This window comes from Aotus nancymaae, unplaced genomic scaffold, assembly GCF_030222135.1.
Source record: "Aotus nancymaae isolate 86718 unplaced genomic scaffold, 86718_ANA_hifiasm-v0.15.2.pri h1tg000053l, whole genome shotgun sequence".
NCBI classification, from domain to species: Eukaryota; Metazoa; Chordata; class Mammalia; order Primates; family Aotidae; genus Aotus; species Aotus nancymaae.
This window is the reverse complement of record NW_026988467.1, coordinates 28,142,437-28,160,196: the sequence shown is the minus strand read 5'-3', so window position 1 is coordinate 28,160,196 and position 17,760 is coordinate 28,142,437. Positions and strand designations below refer to the sequence as shown.

Here is a 17,760-nt window from a genome sequence, read left to right as displayed (position 1 = left end):
CACACTGGATAACACTTCATAACATTCATTTATTCATTTTATTTTAAAAATCGTGTCAGTCACTGTACTAGGTACTGGGGTTATAATGACAAGCAAAAACAGACAAAACCCTTGCCCACATGGAAGAACTTGACAAATTAATCAAATAAGCACACAAGTGTAGAAACGGAACCACTGAGTGGCAAGTACATGGTACTGAGATCACTCAGTCACCAGGATTTGACCTACGATGGGGACTGACCTAGACTTCCCTGTTGAGAACTGGACATCCATAGACCCGGTTCTAGGCCACCTACTGTGAGCTAAGGCAAGACACTGCCTCTGTGGACCTCAGTTTCTCCATTTATGAAGAAAGAGACACTAGATAATTTAATTTTCCTCCATCTCTAACGGTCTGGGATTTTTTTTCTCCAAAGACCACAGATCTGTATCCCACTATAAGGCTACTAACTGGTACCCAGTGTCTTGACATTAGAGGAGTAATTCCGCCATTGTCTCTCCCTTCCGGGAGGACTCGGTCGTTTCCCCGTTGTCAGGGCAACTGCCTGGCCGCCTCCTCTCCTCTCCTCCCCCCACCCCCGCTCTCCTTTGCGGAAACTCGGGGGAGACGCCACATCTACGTCACTATCATGCGTCCCATTTGCCAGGTTACAACATGGCTACCACAGCAACACTCCACCCAGACTTTTCACTAAATATCCGAACCTAACCACCGCTTAGGCCCACTCCAGATCAGGAAAGGGAGGAACACTAGCGCCGGTACAGCCACCAAAACTTCCGGAATCTCCATCAGGCACTCAACGCTCCTGATCTCTCGGGTAGGCACCCTCCCACCGCCCCCTATCGTCACTTCCGTCGGCCGACAGCGCCCAAGATTGACAGGGTGGGAAGTCCAGTCAGATGCGGGTCCAGCCCCAAAGCCGAGGCGAGGGGCGGGTTTGAGAGCGGAAAGCCCCATCCCTTGCCTGCGTGTGACGTCAGAATCGCCATGGCCAGCTATCCCTACCGGCAGGTGAGTGTGTGAGGGGTCCGCGAATCCAGGTAGCGGCCGTGCCCAGCGCAGGCCCGGCGCCCCCTGACTCTTTCTCCCCGCTCTCTCTGCGCCCTTCTCACGATGGGTTCGCTTCAGCAAGGCCTTGCGCTGTAGAGAACAGAAAAGGGACCGTCGGTCGCGCCTGGCTCACGTCATGCAGGACCGCACATTTAGCAGGTCGTGTCGCGCCCCCTTTGACGTCGCTCACGCGAAGATTTGGGGACCCTGGACCCCACAGGTCCAGGCTGGTCCTGGCCTGGGCTCCACAGCCTCCTAAGGCTCCCACGGGGGCCTTGGGCGGGGGCATCAGCCATGACCGGACGTTTAGAGTTCTGGTTCCATCGATCTCATTTGGGGCGTCGGATAAAATTCCAGGCTTCTGGACCCACCCCAACACTGCCTCACAGTCATCAGGAAACTCTGGTTATAGCAGGCGCCACAAGTGAGCTAGTTTGACCACTGACTTAGTTCAACACCTCCATTTCGCTTTTAGGAAAGTGAACCCCGAGAAGACACAGAACTTACCTGAAGTCACCAGGCAGTTAGCCAGCAGGGCCATGGTCAGAACCCTGGCTGTCTTCAGATGCCTCTTCCCCAGCCCGTCTTGATTCAGCCAGGAATACCACAGCAAGGTGATTCTGTGGCCAGAATTCTTTGTTGGGTGAAAGTAGGGTGTTTAAGTGCAATTTGGAGTCAGAGGTAGGTTCATATCTTGGCTCTACCACGTAAATAGTTGTGAGCCCTTGAATATTTTGCCGTTCCGAGTCCAAGTTTCCTCCTGTAAAATAGGGCCGAATAATAGGGGCTGCCTTATAAAGCTGTTGTGGAGAGTAAGGAGGTGAGGCTTATGAAGCATTTGGTATATAGTAAGGTGTAACGTGTTGCCCTTCAGCGTTTTGATTTTCCTAGACTTCTAAAAGACCAGTGCCCGGAGGGTCCTCAAAATAGTCCCCTCATTTTACAGAGGAAGAAATGAAGCCCACAGAGGCCTGCCATCACACAGTTATTTAGAAGATGAAACCCATGCAGCAAAAGTGGGAAAACAAGATCTGTTGGTATATTACATAGTGCTCAAATGAGTATAGTCACATGCTAAAAGATGTAACAGCCCTTCCAGGGAGTGCAGTCTTGTACAGGTTACACAGTATTTGGACCTCCATTCTTCTAATCATAAAGGCCCTATTGGCATGCAGGTATTATTATCCCTCATTTACTGCTAAGGAACAAACCCAAAGAGATTAAGTGGCTTCTCAAAGGTCATATGTACTAAGTGAGGGTGAGGCCATGACCAGAGCCTAGGACTTCTCTCATTGCATTCTTAGAGAGAGGTAGGAAAGAGAGGCCAGTGCGGGCTGGAGTTAGGAGGAAGTGTAACATAGTCGTTGTGTTCTAAACTCTTCCACTTGCTGAGTCTTGTGAGACGTTAATAGATATTGTTAATATAGGAGGAGTCTGTAGTTAACTAAAGTTTTGGAAATACTCTTGTTAAGTATAGCTGAATAATGTTGACCACAAGTCATTTTCAAAATTCTTTTTTTTTTGAGATGGAGTTTTTGCCCCTTTGCTCAGACTGGAGTGCCATGGCACGATCTTGGCCCACCACAACCCTGAACGCCTCCTGGGTTCAAGGGAGTCTCCTGCCTCAGCCTCCTGAGTAGCTAGGACTACAGGCATGCGCCATGATGCCCGGCTAATTTTTTTATTTTTAGTAGAGACAAGAGTTCACTGTGTTGGCCAGGCTGGTCTCGAACTGCTGACCTTGTGATCTACCCGCCTCGGCCTCCCAAAGTGCTAGGATTACAGGCTTGAGCCACTGTGCCCAGCTCAAAAATTTTAATTTGCTAATATACATTGTAAATCTTCCAGAAAGGAATATAATATGCAGTATTTCTTAAACGTGTTTAACCACAGAAACTCTCTGTCCCCTCTTTCTTTTCAGATGTCTGGCCACTTTTTGTGACTCTGGTATTTCTGAGGAACACAGGCTGAGAAAACATTCATAGTGCCTTGTTTCCCAGTGGTTGGTCTTCTGCCTTAGAATCACCTGAGAGCTTGTTTAAGAAAGCACACTTTTGGGTCCCACTTCAGACCTGTTCTGTACCCAGGAATCTACATGTTAATAAGTATTAGGGACAATTCGTTTGCATTCTAAAAGCAATGACAAGTTAGACAGAACTGTGCTAGAATTCTAGCTGTATTACTTAATAGTTATATACCCTTAGACAAACTTAAGGGCTCCGAGCCTCGCCTTTCTCACCTTTATAAGAAGAAATAATATCCGTGAAAAGGGCTAAAATGAGGTTGAAATGCAGGGAGCCTGGCACGTTGCTAGTGCCTGGTACATGCCAGTGTCTGGTGGCAGCTCCTGCTGCCTTACTGCTCTCATCATGCCATGCTGCCTGGGCTATTCTTGGAGTGAAATACTGAAAAGCAGCACAGAGAGAAGAATCTGGAATAGAAAAAGAAATGGTGCTTTTTTTCCTACCATACCCTTGGCCGCCTCCTGGTCTCAGGTGTTCTAAGAAAGGAAACGGGTTGTTTAAAGCATCTCAGTCAGTGCTGCCTCCCCTCCACCCACTACATAGCTTTGGAGGATTCCAGCCTAGTGTTAGGAGTCCAAATTCCTGTAATTTTCCACGGCTTCCAGTCCAGGGTACCCAGGCTGGGACTGGGTGTTGGAGTGGTAAAATTCAAGCACTCTTGGGTCCTGTAGGGGGAGCCTGTTGGGGGATTTCAGTGCTTAAGAGCTTAGTCTCCGAGGCCACAGAGATTTGGCTTCAAATCCCTGCTTTGCCACTCCCTTGCAGAAGTTTGTTGCAAAAGTCTGAGACTCAGTTTTTCCTTTTTTTTTTTATTTCTATCTTTTAATTTTTTTTTTGAGACAATTTTTTTTTTTTTTTTTTTTTTTTTTTTGAGACAGAGTCTTGCTCTATCACCCAGGCTGGAGTGCAGTGGTGCAATCTTGGCTCACTGCAACCTCTGCCTTCCAGGTTCATGAGATTCTTCTGCCTCAGCCTCCCAAGTAACTGGGATTACAGGCACACACCACCATGCCCAGCTAATTTTTTGTATTTTAAAGTGCTTGGTATGGTGTTGGGCACGTAAAATACTCCCAAGTGGAGGAGTAATGCAGTTATGTAGACGAGGCAATGTGATAAGTATGAAATGGGAGTAAGTATTAGGTACTAGGACAGCATGGGAGAGTGAGATACCTAACTCAGGCTAGGGGTGCATCAAGACTTTTTAAAAGAGGTGATATTTAAGCCAAAAACTGAATCACTGGTAGAAATTAGCTGAGTGAAGAAAGGAATGATTCCAGCAGAGATAGCTGCACAAAGCCCAGGAAGCAAGTAAGACCGTATAGCATTCTGTGGGGACTTGAAGGAGTTCAGGGTAGTTGTAGTGATGTGGGGGAGAGGGGTAAGAAATAGACTAGAAAGGTAAGCAAGGGCCAGATCCCAAAGGGCCTTGTGTGCCTTTTTGGGGAGTGTGACTTCTTTCTGAGATGCTTCTCTTTCTGAGAGTAGTGAGGGAGCCAGCGAAGTGTTGTGTCCCATTTGTGCTTTGGAGCGTTTACCTTGGGGTGCTGTGAGAATGGACTGAAGCAGGAGAGACAGGAGGCATGTATACCAGTTTTGAAGCTATTGAGGTAATCTAGGCTAACGAGAACTGTGACCTAGTAGAGAAGATTGGAGAAACACTTGGGAGGTAGAGTTGAGAAAATCTGGTGCCTAAGTGAGGTGACAGAGGATAGGAAAGAGGAGGTTCCCGGGAGGGCACTGAGGCTTTAGGTTTGGATGATGAGGCGGAATGGAGCTCCATTCACTGCGATGAGAACAGAGGGAGGCATAGGTTTGGAGGGAAGGTCCAAGAGGCTGCTGGATATGTGGGTCTGTAGCTCAGGAGTGATGAAGCTGGAGAGAAAGATTTGGAAGTGTGAGCACAGAGGTGGTAATTGAAGGCTGGGGACAGTCCTTGCTCATTGTTTATTGGTTGCATGCTTCTCTCCTATTTCCAGTGGCTCTGCTGGTGAATGCTTGAACCATTCCTTTTGTCTTGTGATTGTTTAACCCCTTAGTTTGGGCTTCCTACCTCCTCCTGTGGATACTTGTAGTTTTGGGGTGCAAACCTGTCTTTGCAATGGTCCCTCCTCTGTTTGTCATCAGGGCTTAGCTTGGAACAGCCTTTGATGCCTTTGAACTTCACAAAGGTCTTGAGGGTAGAAGAGTGAGTCCTCCGAACTGGAAAAAAAAATACAGGACTTTCTGAGTGGGTTATCTGGGAGGAGGTAAGCTCCCTACTGCTTGCGGGAGTGCAAGTAGACATTCCAGGTGGTGCTGCAGAGACTCCAGTATGAACTGAGAGGTTGGACTCAAGAGTCTTTTGGGTATCTTCCAAAATGTGGCTCTCAAACTGGGTTGAGGTGCTGGGACAAAAAAGAATGAGATTTTTTTGAGACTCCCTGATTGCTGGGCTTGAAAGGTCTGAGAGATCACCTAAGCCAGCCTTCCCCCTCTACCTCTGTCCACAGTAGAAATTCATTATATTTGACAAAGACATTTAGCACAATCCATCGCACAGACACATGCTAGGCACTCATTTATTGAGTGAAAAAACAGAAAGGGGGGTAGTGTAGAGTCATGCAGACCCTGACTTGAATCCCACCTCGCCCATTCTAGCTGCATGATCTCAGGCATGTTATTCAACTTTCTGCCCCTTAATTTTCTCATCTGCAAAATGGAGATGATGGTGCTTACCTCACAAGACTGAGGGTCAGTGAGAGCTGATTGAACTTGAAGCACCTAGCAGAGCCTCAATAAATGTTCATTGCCCCCAATCCCCCAGGGCATCAGATGTAGCTTTTCTTCTGTGTTGCTTCAGAAGCTGCAGTTACTGAACTCTTCCTGTTTTACCCCCTTCACAAACTTGTGTTTATCAGTATGAAATACTCTTGGAAAAACGCTAAAAAGGGCTGGCAGCAGGGAGTAGTGTAAAAGAACATGGAGTCAGGGACTCCGTTTTTCATTTCTGGTTCAGACCTTTGCTAACAGCTCAGTGACACTTGGTGACCCTCTGTGAGGCAGGGACCAACTCATCTTCCCCAAACTTCCTGTGTAGCCTGGATTCTGTCTCAATTGGCTCCACCTCCTTCATCTTGTGTAAGCTAGAAACCTGAGTCATTCTAAACACTTTGCTGACACCCCCTCCATCCCTTTGCTAATCTAATTAGTCACCAAGTCATGTCTGGTCTGTCTCAAATAGCTTCAGAATCCATTCCATTCTCTTCATCCCCAAGTGTGCCGTCTGGTTCCTGCCCTGCCTGCCCAGCACCAGAGCTGCTGCCTCCCTTGCTAGCTCATCCTCTACACCACCACTGCTTACCTAAACAAGGCTCTGATCACGTTCCTCTCCTATTGGAAACCCTTTTGTGGTGCTCTGTTTTCTCCAGCATAAAGCCCAAACCAAACTCTTTAGAGTGATGTTCATTTGTTTAAATATTTACGGAGGCTTGCAGGTGCCAGGCACTGTGCTGGGCCCTGGGGTACCATGATGAACGAGGCCCAGTGTCTGCCCCTGGGGGACTTACTGTTGGGTGGGGGAGATGCTAGACAGATCAGATTGAAACTACTGAGACACTGGTAACTCACAGCTAACTGAACTGGAGTGGGAGAGGTGCTTGGTCAAGGAGTGTATAAAGGGCCTGCTTTCTGGGTTCACACCGCATTCTTGCCTCTGCAGTTTAACTCATTCCCTGAATGCACTATGCTCATTTTTTTTTTTTTTTTTTGAGACAGAGTTTCGCTCTTGTTACCCAGGCTGGAGTGCAATGGTGCGATCTCGGCTCACTGCAACCTCCGCCTCCTGGGTTCAGGCAATTCTCCTGCCTCAGCCTCCTGAGTAGCTGGGATTACAGGCACGCGCCACCATGCCCAGCTAATTTTTTGTATTTTTAGTAGAGACGGGGTTTCACCGTGTTGACCAGGATGGTCTCGATCTCTTGACCTCGTGATCCACCCGCCTCGGCCTCCCAAAGTGCTGGGATTACAGGCGTGAGCCACCACCGCGCCCGGCCTATGCTCATTCTTAAGTCTATGCTTTTGTCTTTTTTCTCCTGTCTGGAGTGCCCTTCCCTGCCTGCCTTTTGGAGAATGTCTATGCATCCTTCCAGGACTAATTCCAGTATCACTGCCACTTCCTCCAGGAAGCCTTCCGTGACCTACTTCACATGTTCATTTATTCATTCTACAGACAGCACAAATTCCTCCATCTAAGTTTCCTTTATAGCACATAAGTAGATTTTTCTGATGACACTGATCAGATTGTATCATAATTATCTGTGGGCTCCTCAAAGGCAGGACCCCATTTAGTTATGACCTCAGGCCTACCACAGAGCCTAGTACAATATCGTCACTCTGAAAATGTGTGCTGAATGAAGTCATTTAACAGCTCTGTGCCTTAGTTTCTTCATCTGAAAAAGAGGCCAACTAACATCTTCCTTTTTTCTTTTAGGAGGCTGTTGGCAAGATTCTGCCAGTAGTGTTTGTGTGTTTGAGTGCTTTCTAAACTACGCAGGAGGTCTTTAATGCAGGACAGAAAGGAAAGGGTTTAATTGCCTCCAAACTGCAGTGGGCCTCTGGAATGTGATAGCAAGAAGGGCAGAAGACCTGTCTGGCAGCACCTGCTTTGTTGGCTTGGTGGTGTTTCCTAGCTGGTTTTCTAGGTGGGTTCTCCTAGGTGCCAGGTACAGTTTATAGCTTTGCTCACAGGGCTTATAGTGGGGCAGCTACTTCTGGCCTGTTCTTTGGGTGTGCCCAGATTTTGCAGAGTCCCCACTCCCTTTCCATCCTATGCTAGCATCCTGAGCCCTATTGCTTAAGGAAGGAGCATTGTAGCAGGAGGCAGAGGGAGTCATTGGGTGCAAGAGAGCAGTCCAGCCTTGTCTCTGCTGCCAGCCCATGGCATGACTTGGGTATGCTGCCTCCCCCACCTGTAAAATGAGGGTGTTAGGTTAAGTGACTTGTCTTCTGGATGTTTCTTTTGTCACACCTCTCCAACCCCTTGGGAATCTTGTTCATTCTTTAAGTCCTAGCTCAAACGCCACTCTTATGGAAACACACCCTGATTTCCCCTCCTTCCTTTGCAGTCCTATGGCACATGGCTTTTGTCTCCATTTCAAACACCTATTTTCCTCATGCTGTTTTGTTAGACATTACACAGTGTCTCCATATTAAGTCCTGTTAACTGTGAGCTCCTTCAGATTGCTTCACTCTCCTTTATACCCCACTCCCCACAATTGACCTGGCCCAGGACTTTGCTGATAATAGTAATGAATATAGTTGTAACAGTAGCAGCTATGACTTACTGATCATTTGTTTTATGCCAAGCACTGTTGTAAAAACTATTTTTCTTATGTGAGTCGTTTTCCGACTGTCTTTTCAGTCACTATGAGGGTTCTTCAGAGCCCCTCAGAATCTAGCAAGGGAGGGGGTTCCATATAGTTGGGGAAGAGCCCACCTTACTTCAGCCAGAGCAACTTTCTTGTATTAGTTTTATTTTATCAAAGGATTCTTTCTTTCTCTCTCTGTCTCTCTCTCTTTTTTTTTTTTTTTTGACAGGGTCTCGCTCTGTTACTCAGGCTGGAGTGTTGTGGCACTATCACAGCTCACTGTAGCCTCCAACTCTGGGGCTCAAGTGATCCTCCGACTTTAGCCTCCTGAGTAGCAGGGACTACAGGTGGACCACCACGCCCAGCTGATTTTTAAAAATTTTTTGTAGAGGCAGGATCTTACTGTGTTGCCCAGGTTGGTTATCAAAAGATTTGATTCTTTAGTTAAAAATTAAACTAACAGAATTTTGCTGCATTTATTTCTTGTAATCTGCAGAACAGTCCAATGAAGAAGGGATTGTTCAATTTGTGAGGAAGCAGGCTCAGAGAGGTGAAGCCTCAGGCCCACAGTCATGAACTCAGCTGATGGGAGCAGAGTTTTAAATTGAGATCTGCCTGAGCCGTTCTTGTCTGTGAAGGAGTCTTGCTAGCAGCTTTGATGGCTTCTAGGGAGAAGCTCCCAAGGATTGCTGATTGGGGGAGGTGGCAGGGCCTGCTTCCTGTTCTCCCAAAAAACCCCATGCCTCCAATTAGCCTTGAGAGTAATTGTCTCAGAAGCTATCAAACACAATAAAAAGAGAAAGCCCAGGCCCTCAGTGGGTTGGCCACTGTTACACTTATAGGGTGATTTAGAACATGTCTAGATGGTTCTGTCCTCAGAGCTGTTCCCAGCTGCTCTCTGTGCCCTTGAGCTCAGCTTGTCTGCAGATGTGTTGGGGCTCTGCTCTGCTGGGTCCTGTGCTAGCCATTTAGGGAGATGGAGCGGAACATGCCAAGCCTCAGGGATCCCTGGCCGTTGGTGTGGGAAGATGGATAAGAGGGAATGTCCCCATGTATTCTCTAATGCACAGATGCCCTGCACTTAGAGCCAAGAGACCCAGGTTCTGGTCCCAGCCCTTCCACACAGCCTGTGTGTGACTTTCCTGGACTTGAGTCTTGTCCTCTGTAGGAGTCTATTATTAGTAGTTAATGTTTATTGAGTGCTTACTCTGTGCCAGGCCCTGTGTCAGAGTGCTTCACATAGCTGGCCTCATTTCATTCACATACCACCCTGAGAGGTAGCTACTATTATTATTCCCATTTTACAGCAGAAAATATTGAGGCTCAGAGAGAATTAAGTCAGTCCAGTTAGTAAGTGGCAGACCCTGAACTTGAACTCTTGGACTGATTGTTGTTTTTTTTTTTTTTTTTGAGATTGAGTCTTACTCTATCACCCAGGCTGGAGTACAGTGGTACGATCATGGCTCACTGTAAGTCTCCACCCCCCTCCAGGCTCAGGTGATCCTCCCACCTTTGCCTCCCGAGTCACTGGGACTATAGGTATGCACCAACACGCCCAGCTATTTTTTTTTTTTTTTTAATCTTGCTCTGTCACTAGGATGGAGTGGTGGCAAAATCTCAGCTCACTGCAACCTCTGCCTCCCTGGTTCAAGCGATTCTTCTGCCTTAGCCTCCCTAGTAGCTGGGACTACAGGCGCACGTCACTACGCCCAGCTAATTTTTTTTTTTTTTGTATTTTCAGTAGAGATGGGGTTTCACCATGTTGGCCAGGGTGGTCTTGATCTCTTGTCCTCATGATCCACCTGCCTTGGCCTCCCAAAGTGCTGGGATTACAGGCGTGAGCCATTGTGCCCAGCCTCGATTTTTTATTTTATTTTATTTTTTTAGTAGAGATGGTGTTTTGCCATGTTGCCCAGGCTTGTCTTCAACTCCTGGGGCTCAGGCGATCTGCCCGCCTCAGCCTTCCAAAGTGCTGGGATTACAGGTGTGAGCCACCATGCCTGGCTGTTGAACTGGCCTTTTAAACCATTGTATCATATTGCCTTAGGAATAGGGTCTCCCCTGCCTGCCTCACGGAGTTGTGAGTGAGGATAGGGAAATATTTTTACATCAGGATCTACAACGGGGTAAGGAAGACATGCTGTGAATGAATCCATGCTATAGATATGTTGTTGGTGACTGATGAGGGTCAGGGGTGTGTGTTAGAGACTGCATTTGCCTTGTGAGTTCTGCAGATAGAGCAGATAGAGATGGGGGTACCACAGGATGGGCATTTGGAATTCTTTTTGATTCATCTGCCTATTCATTCATTCAGGAAATATTTACTGAGCATCCATTATACACTGGGAGCTGGGGATAAAGTGACAGACCAGACATGATCCTAGCCCTTGTGGAGCCCCTTGGTGTCCAGGAAAGGAGAGTTAGGAGAGCAGGACTCCACCCTGACTCTGCAGGTTATTTGCGGAGTGACTTTGGGTAACCTGTTGCTCCTCTGGAAGCCTCAGTTTGCCCATCTCAGAAGTGAGATCTTAATTCCATTCCTATCTATAGGATCAGTTGAAAGGGTGGTGGTAGAAGTGCTTTAGGGCTGTAAAGTGCCATACTCTGCGTAGTTTCTGGCCTTGTCATTCTGACTGATATCTTGCTTTTCCTGCAGGGCTGCCCAGGAGCTGCAGGACAAGCGCCAGGAGCCCCTCCGGGTAGCTACTACCCTGGACCCCCCAATAGTGGAGGGCAGTATGGCAGCGGGCTACCCCCTGGTGGTGGTTATGGGGGTCCTGCCCCTGGAGGACCTTATGGACCACCAGCTGGTGGAGGGCCCTATGGACACCCCAATCCTGGGATGTTCCCCTCCGGAACTCCAGGAGGACCATATGGCGGTGCAGCTCCAGGGGGCCCCTATGGTCAGCCACCTCCAAATTCCTACGGTGCCCAGCAGCCTGGGCCTTATGGACAGGGTAAGTAGTGATCTTGGACTCTGGGTATGTCTGACATGGTTCTGAGTTATCCATGGCCAGCCCTTGTCCTCCCTGTGGATGGGCAGGCAGCCTGGTCTCTGGCACCTAAGCATCTTGCTTCCAGCTTCAGTGTGTGTCCTCAAAATGAGAATTCTGTCAGTTTTGTGGCAAGCATTTATTCGTATTGCTTGCTCACACTTACTTGCTTTTGCTTACATGCCAGCAGCTGTTAGTTGGCTCTTGAGTTTCTGTTTGTGTGTCTTTTCATTCTGGCATCCATGCTGAAGGAACAGCTCCTGTTTGGGATATGTTATCTTTGTGGCAGAGAGAAAGAGCAGGTGAGCCAGCAGGAAAGCACAATGCCTCTTAAAGCTTCTTCTCTGAAATACTGTGTGTCTTGTCTACTCGCATTCTTTCGGCCAGAGCACCCCCGATCAAGCCTGACATCAGCAGGATGGGAATGGATGCCCCTCTGCAAGCCACCAGGCAGTGGGAGAGGATGTACAATGCTCTTACAGGGAAGGGGAGATTAGGAAATAATCTAGTAATAATGAGATTATTGAACTGGCCTTTTAAACCATTTTGTACCATATTGATACAGTGTCTGTGGGTGTGCAGACTATGTCTCCTGCTATAGATTATTAGCCAGGAGATGATAATATAGCCTACCATGGGGAGAAACTCAGTTTAAATATCCGTTTCTCTGTGCAAATATCTCAGAATGCACACCTTCCAGGCTCTTTGCTAAGGACTTTATTTTGCCGTTATCTCATTTAATCATCACAACAATCCTGGGGAAATGGGTTTGTTTTAGAAATGTGGAAATCATTACTCAGAAAATTATACATTTAGTCACACAAGCTAGTAAGGATCAGATCCAGGGTTTAAATCTAGGTCTACTTTGATTCCAAAGCCTGAGCTCTTCTATACAAACTGCACAGATCAAACATGTTACAGAAACTCTCCTGCCTCGGGGCTGTGGCCCTTGCTCCCCTATGACACTGATGTTTTAGGAAGATGGGTAGAATCTGCCTGGATTTTTCCCATCCAAGGAAGTCAGACTAATCCTAAGTCAGGCACACCTTTTTTCCCTCTGTCCTTACTGGGCTTTGGTACTAGGCAGTGGTCTCCATCCTCCACAGCTGCCCATGACTGTCCTTGTGTGAAGGGGCCCCTATTGTGGCCAGTTAACTCAATGTCCTAAGATAGACTTACCAGCTTCTACACTTCTGTCTACCACCCATTCCCCCATCTCTCAGCTCACCTTTTCCAGAGAATTCTTGAAATGCTACAGGGGTATGGGTCCCTGTTCCTTAAAAACATAAAATCATTTAGAGTAGTGGCTGGAACACTATACACGAACTCCAGAGGACTCATGGAATAGTCAACTGCAAATACTCATGAATTTTCACTGAAGTTCCTCTTCCATCAGAGTAAGAATGTCAACCTGATGAAAGGCAGGGTAGGTGAATTTGTGAGGCTTTGTGGGTAGGAAAAACCTGAGCCAGGAAGTTACCCAGGCTGGCCCTTCCCAGCCTTTCTGTTGATGGCCTTCACACCCCTTCCTCCAGGCGGTGCCCCTCCCAATGTGGATCCTGAGGCTTACTCCTGGTTCCAGTCAGTGGACTCCGATCACAGTGGCTATATCTCCATGAAGGAGCTGAAGCAAGCCCTGGTCAACTGCAATTGGTCCTCGTTCAATGATGAGACCTGCCTCATGATGATAAGTGAGTCTCCGCCTTGCCCATGGGCCCAAGCCAGGGCAGAGCTACCTGATAGTGGGCAGTAGGTGGGCGGGTAGACATTCTGAGGAGAAATCCATTGACCAGGGAGGACTGCGAGGAGGAAGCTGGGTCCAGGGTGGGATCCTCTAGACTGAGAGCTGTTTTCCTGAGATCTTACTTAATGTCCTAGACCCTGCCTAGTTACAGGCTAACCCGTTTCCTCTTCTGCAGAATGGTACTCCCTCTCCTGGTAGGAAATAGCAGGGAGGGCCAGGTGCCAAGCCTGCAGAGAAAATGCAATTCTGGATGGGGTGGGGCTAACGGTGGCCAGGGGAGGAGGCCAGTGCAACGCTTGATGTGGGTGTCTCGGGTACAAGCATCTGGGCCTTAGGCCTTGGTTCTGTGAAGTCGCCTACTCCAGCGCGGGGAGAAGGGCTGCCTCAGTGAGGCCTGCTTGGGGCCCTTGGCCTTCAGTCTTGAAGCCTTCCTCCCTTCCTTTCCTCCTCACCTTCAGACATGTTTGACAAGACTAAGTCAGGCCGCATCGATGTCTACGGCTTCTCAGCCCTGTGGAAATTCATCCAGCAGTGGAAGAACCTCTTCCAGCAGTATGACCGGGACCGCTCGGGCTCCATTAGCTACACAGAGCTGCAGCAAGGTGCGGGCCATGGCCGGGGCACAGTGGGCAGGGCAGAGCTAGACTCTTCTCTTTATACCCTAAGGTACAACAAGGGGTTCTCCTCTTGTTACTGAATGTCTGCCTGCACTGCAGAATGCTGATCTCAGTGCAGGCCTGCGTCCCTTACCCCTTCTGTGACCCAGCTGGGGCACTAAGCCAAGATCCAGGGCAAGGAAACATCTGAGTCCAAAATCAGGGCTGCACCCCCTGGTGATTGGACTCCCAGAATTCTGGGTGAGATGGCCCCAGCCACAGGGAGCCGTAAGAATGGAAACTTGGCACCTTAAGGACTACGGGACCAGTGTGTGTTGCTTGGGTGGCTCTTTCCTCTCCTGTTTCTAGCATGTTGGATGGAAAGAGCCCTAAACAGGGCTCAGAAAGATGGATCTGTTGCCACCTCTGCTAGTGGGCAGTTTCTTTCCCGACTTTAAAAGTTGAATTTTAAAAGACACTGAGCACTTTAAAAGTTGCGGTTGGGGAAGATGACCTGAGGCCAGAGCCCCAGGCCTAGTTCTGAACTGCCTCTGTAAGGCTGGAGGCTACAGCTTGGGCTCAGGCAGGTTAGTAAGATGTTGAGGGGAGGACCTGAGAGGGAGCCTTGCCACCCAGGAGGAAGAAAGGACTTCCTGGAGAGTCTAATCCTTTGCCCAGGCTATGGATTTCAGTTACACTAAGGAGGTCTGTGGGCAGGAGTGAGTGCACCACATCTGCCCCCAGTAGAGGGGAAGGGAGAATGACCGATACTAATCACCTGCTCTCCCAGCTTTTGTCATAGATATTAGTAGGGGTGATATTAACCACAACAAAACTGATACTTACTGAATGCTTGCTATTTGTAATAGGTTTATGTAATTCATTCTTCACATGTGCTATTTATAATTCCACACCTTTTGATGAAGAATCCCTTGTTATCTCCCTTTTACAGATGAGAAAACTTGAGGTTTAGTGTAGGTAACCTGCTCAAGGGCCTGCATAGCAAATTGAGAGCTGAGGTTTTAGCCTGGCCTGGTAAGTTATGAGCAGAGGAAGCAAGGAAGCATCCCAGTGGAGAGACAGGATGCTCCAAGAGACCTTGGAGTGGTCTTTATGAAAATAGCACTTAGGGCAGGTGGATCACGAGGTCAAAAGATCGAGACCATCCTGGTCAACATGGTGAAACCCCGTCTCTACTAAAAATACAAAAATTAGCTGGGCATATTGGTGCACGCCTGTAGTCCCAGCTACTGGGAAGGCTGAGGCAGGAGAATTGCTTGAATCCAGGAGGTGGAGGTTGCGGTGAGCCAAGATCGAGCCATTGCACTCCAGCCTGGGTAACAAGAGTGAAACTCTGTCTCAAAAATAAAAAAAAAGAAAATAGCACTTACTGAGTGCTTTTTATGTGCCAGTCACTGTGCTAGGTGCTTTACATGATCACCCTTTTTCATCCTTACTAGAACCTACAAGTTAAGTATTAGCCCCATTTTAGAGATGATAAGACAGGGATAGTGAGGCTAAGCAACTTGCCCAGGGACCGACTCCAGAGCAGGTCCTCCTACCTCTGCTGTGCGGCCTCTGATGTCTGCCCTAGGCAAGGTGGTCTGGGGGCTCAGAGATGATTGCAGGTAGTCTGTTGTCATCTCTGGAATCCCATGAGCCTCAGTTGAAGAGACAATAATGGGGATTTGAAGAAAGAGGGATGAGGGGCTTCCAGTTAAGGGGAGCATCCAGACAGGGCCCCTGTTGTGCACCTGACATCTTGGACAGACCCTTGGGACATCTCTGCCCTTTTTATGCTTCTGTGCCCATCTTCTCGAAGTCCCCTGAACTGCTGTGCTCCAGTATTGCTGATTGATGGAGGTGCTCATGGTAGGTTTTTGTGTGTCTGGTCTGTGTGCCCCTCTTCTCCAGCTCTGTCCCAAATGGGCTACAACCTGAGTCCCCAGTTCACCCAGCTTCTGGTCTCCCGCTACTGCCCACGCTCTGCCAATCCTGCCATGCAGCTTGACCGCTTCATCCAGGTGTGCACCCAGCTGCAGGTGCTGACGGAGGCCTTCCGGGAGAAGGACACAGCTGTACAAGGCAACATTCGGCTCAGCTTCGAGGACTTCGTCACCATGACAGCTTCTCGGATGCTATGACCCAACCCATCTGTGGAGAGTGGAGTGCATCACGGACCTTTCCTGCCTTCTTAGAGTGAGAGAAGCATGTGGACCTCTCTTCCTTTCCTGCCCCTCTAGAAGAACATTCTCCCTTGCTTGATGCAACACTGTTCCAAAAGAGGGTTGAGAGTCCTGCATCATAGCCACCAAATAGTGATGACCGGGCCTGAGGCCACAGGTAGGGGCCTGATGGAGGAGAGGATGGAAGCTGAATGTCCTGATAGCCATGAGCAGTTGAGTGGCACAGTCTGGCACCAGGAGCAGGAGATATCAGTCCTCGTAATGGAGTTAGTGTCCAGTCAGCTGAGCTCCACCCTGGTGCCAGTGGTGAGTGTTTGTCGACCTGTTACTGTTAGCACCTGTGTTCCCTCACCACCCCTCAGGCCATACTGTCACATGAGCTCATTTTCTGCAAAGTGGAATCTGACCAAGCATGAGAGAGATTTGCCCATGGGACCAGTGGCTTGGATTCCACCACACCCATAAATCCTTGTGTGTTAACTTCTAGCTGCCTGGGGCTGTCCCTGCTCAGGGAGCTCAGACAAATCTCCCTGGGCATCTTTGGCCAAGGTACTGCCCTCTGCAGCTGGGACTCCTCACTTGCCTGCCATGCTCTGCCCAACTTCGGTCTCCAGGGGACAGTAGACACCTCTCCCTGCCAAAACTTTTTTAAATTTGAGGCCAAAAGTCCAGTGAAATTGTAAGCTTCAATAAAAGGATGAAACTCTGGGGTTCCATGTTTCCACCATGATTTCTCAGCTACAGGTTCATCCACTCATTCTTCCAGTGACTATGTAAGTACATCCTATATACCAAGCCATGCAGAAAGCAGCAGCTCGGGGGGACATGGCCTATGTGGGGCTCCTCTCATTTGCCAGAGTGAAGTTAAGTGTAGGATAGCCTGCTGGGGGGCCTGCCAGGTTCAGTTCAGTCTGGCCTAGAGGTCTATTCAGGAAGCTGTTTCATAGCAGTTTTAGGGCTGGCATTGTGGGCTGAAAGCAGCTACCTCAAACTTCATAGCTTGGCCTTTTCTATTTTCTCAGGCCCCAGTTTTATCTTCCAGACAAACTCCATTTATTAAGTCATAACTTTCCCCCATTTTTATTAAGCACAGACATCTGTACTTGCAAGTCGGATCTTTAGATCAGCATAATACCCAGTCTACACCGAGTGTCTGTAATGAGCTGGCCACATTTCAATCAAAAGCCAAAGACATCAGACATTCTAGTTTGCCAGGGGGCTTTATACTGGGTAATGGTGATTATCTTTTGGCTTTTTGAGATAAAGATAAGAGCTCTGAGGCCCTGCGCAGGGCTCTCCTCCCTGCAGTGGGTAGTTGGAAGTAACTTATGACTGTTTTGCAGGTCAGGGAGGCCCAGCAGGTGTGTCGGGCTTAGCCAGGTCAGCTGCATTCTCCTCTGGGCTGCTGTAGTGCTAGAATCCCAGCATTAGATGGAATCCAGTTCCCAGAGGCCAGCCCCCATACAGAGCTAAAATCCCCCTCATACCCCCTCCCTGTGAGTCTGGCCTCTGCTTGCCAACCTCCAGTGGCAAAGAACTCAGTGCCTTTCCAGGCAGCCCATTTCCTCCATGACTGGCAGAAACATCTTCCTGATGTGGATTCTAAATCCTGCCATCTTGAAAACCCCACCATTGGCTGTGGTTTTCTCTGGGGGCCACCCAGGACATAATCACCCTTTCTGCATGCTAACCCTCTACATAGTGGAGCCTACCCTATATGCCACATTTTCCCCAAGTCCTCCCTTCCCTAGGCCAGATAGCCCTGGGCTCTTGAGCATTCCCTTGCCGAGCATCTCCACCCTCAGCATCCTGGTCACCTCC

The 17,760-nt window shown here is 48.6% G+C and overlaps 1 protein-coding gene across 2 annotated transcripts; it reads left to right on the top strand.

Annotated features, from left to right (window-relative positions):
* Positions 1 to 945: 945 nt before the first annotated feature.
* PEF1 (penta-EF-hand domain containing 1) lies at positions 946 to 16,649 on the top strand. 2 transcript variants are annotated; one of them, XM_064363601.1, is made up of 6 exons: positions 998 to 1,012; positions 1,527 to 1,665; positions 11,077 to 11,377; positions 12,949 to 13,104; positions 13,616 to 13,759; positions 15,668 to 16,649. In XM_064363601.1, exons 3-6 carry the CDS (start codon positions 11,263 to 11,265, stop codon positions 15,895 to 15,897), a joined length of 645 nt encoding a protein of 214 aa, XP_064219671.1. In that variant the 5' UTR covers positions 998 to 1,012; positions 1,527 to 1,665; positions 11,077 to 11,262; the 3' UTR covers positions 15,898 to 16,649. The 2 variants fall into 2 exon arrangements, with proteins under 2 accessions (XP_012295532.1, XP_064219671.1); XM_012440109.2 differs by lacking the exon at positions 1,527 to 1,665 and having other exon boundaries at positions 946 to 1,012.
* Positions 16,650 to 17,760: the final 1,111 nt, after the last annotated feature.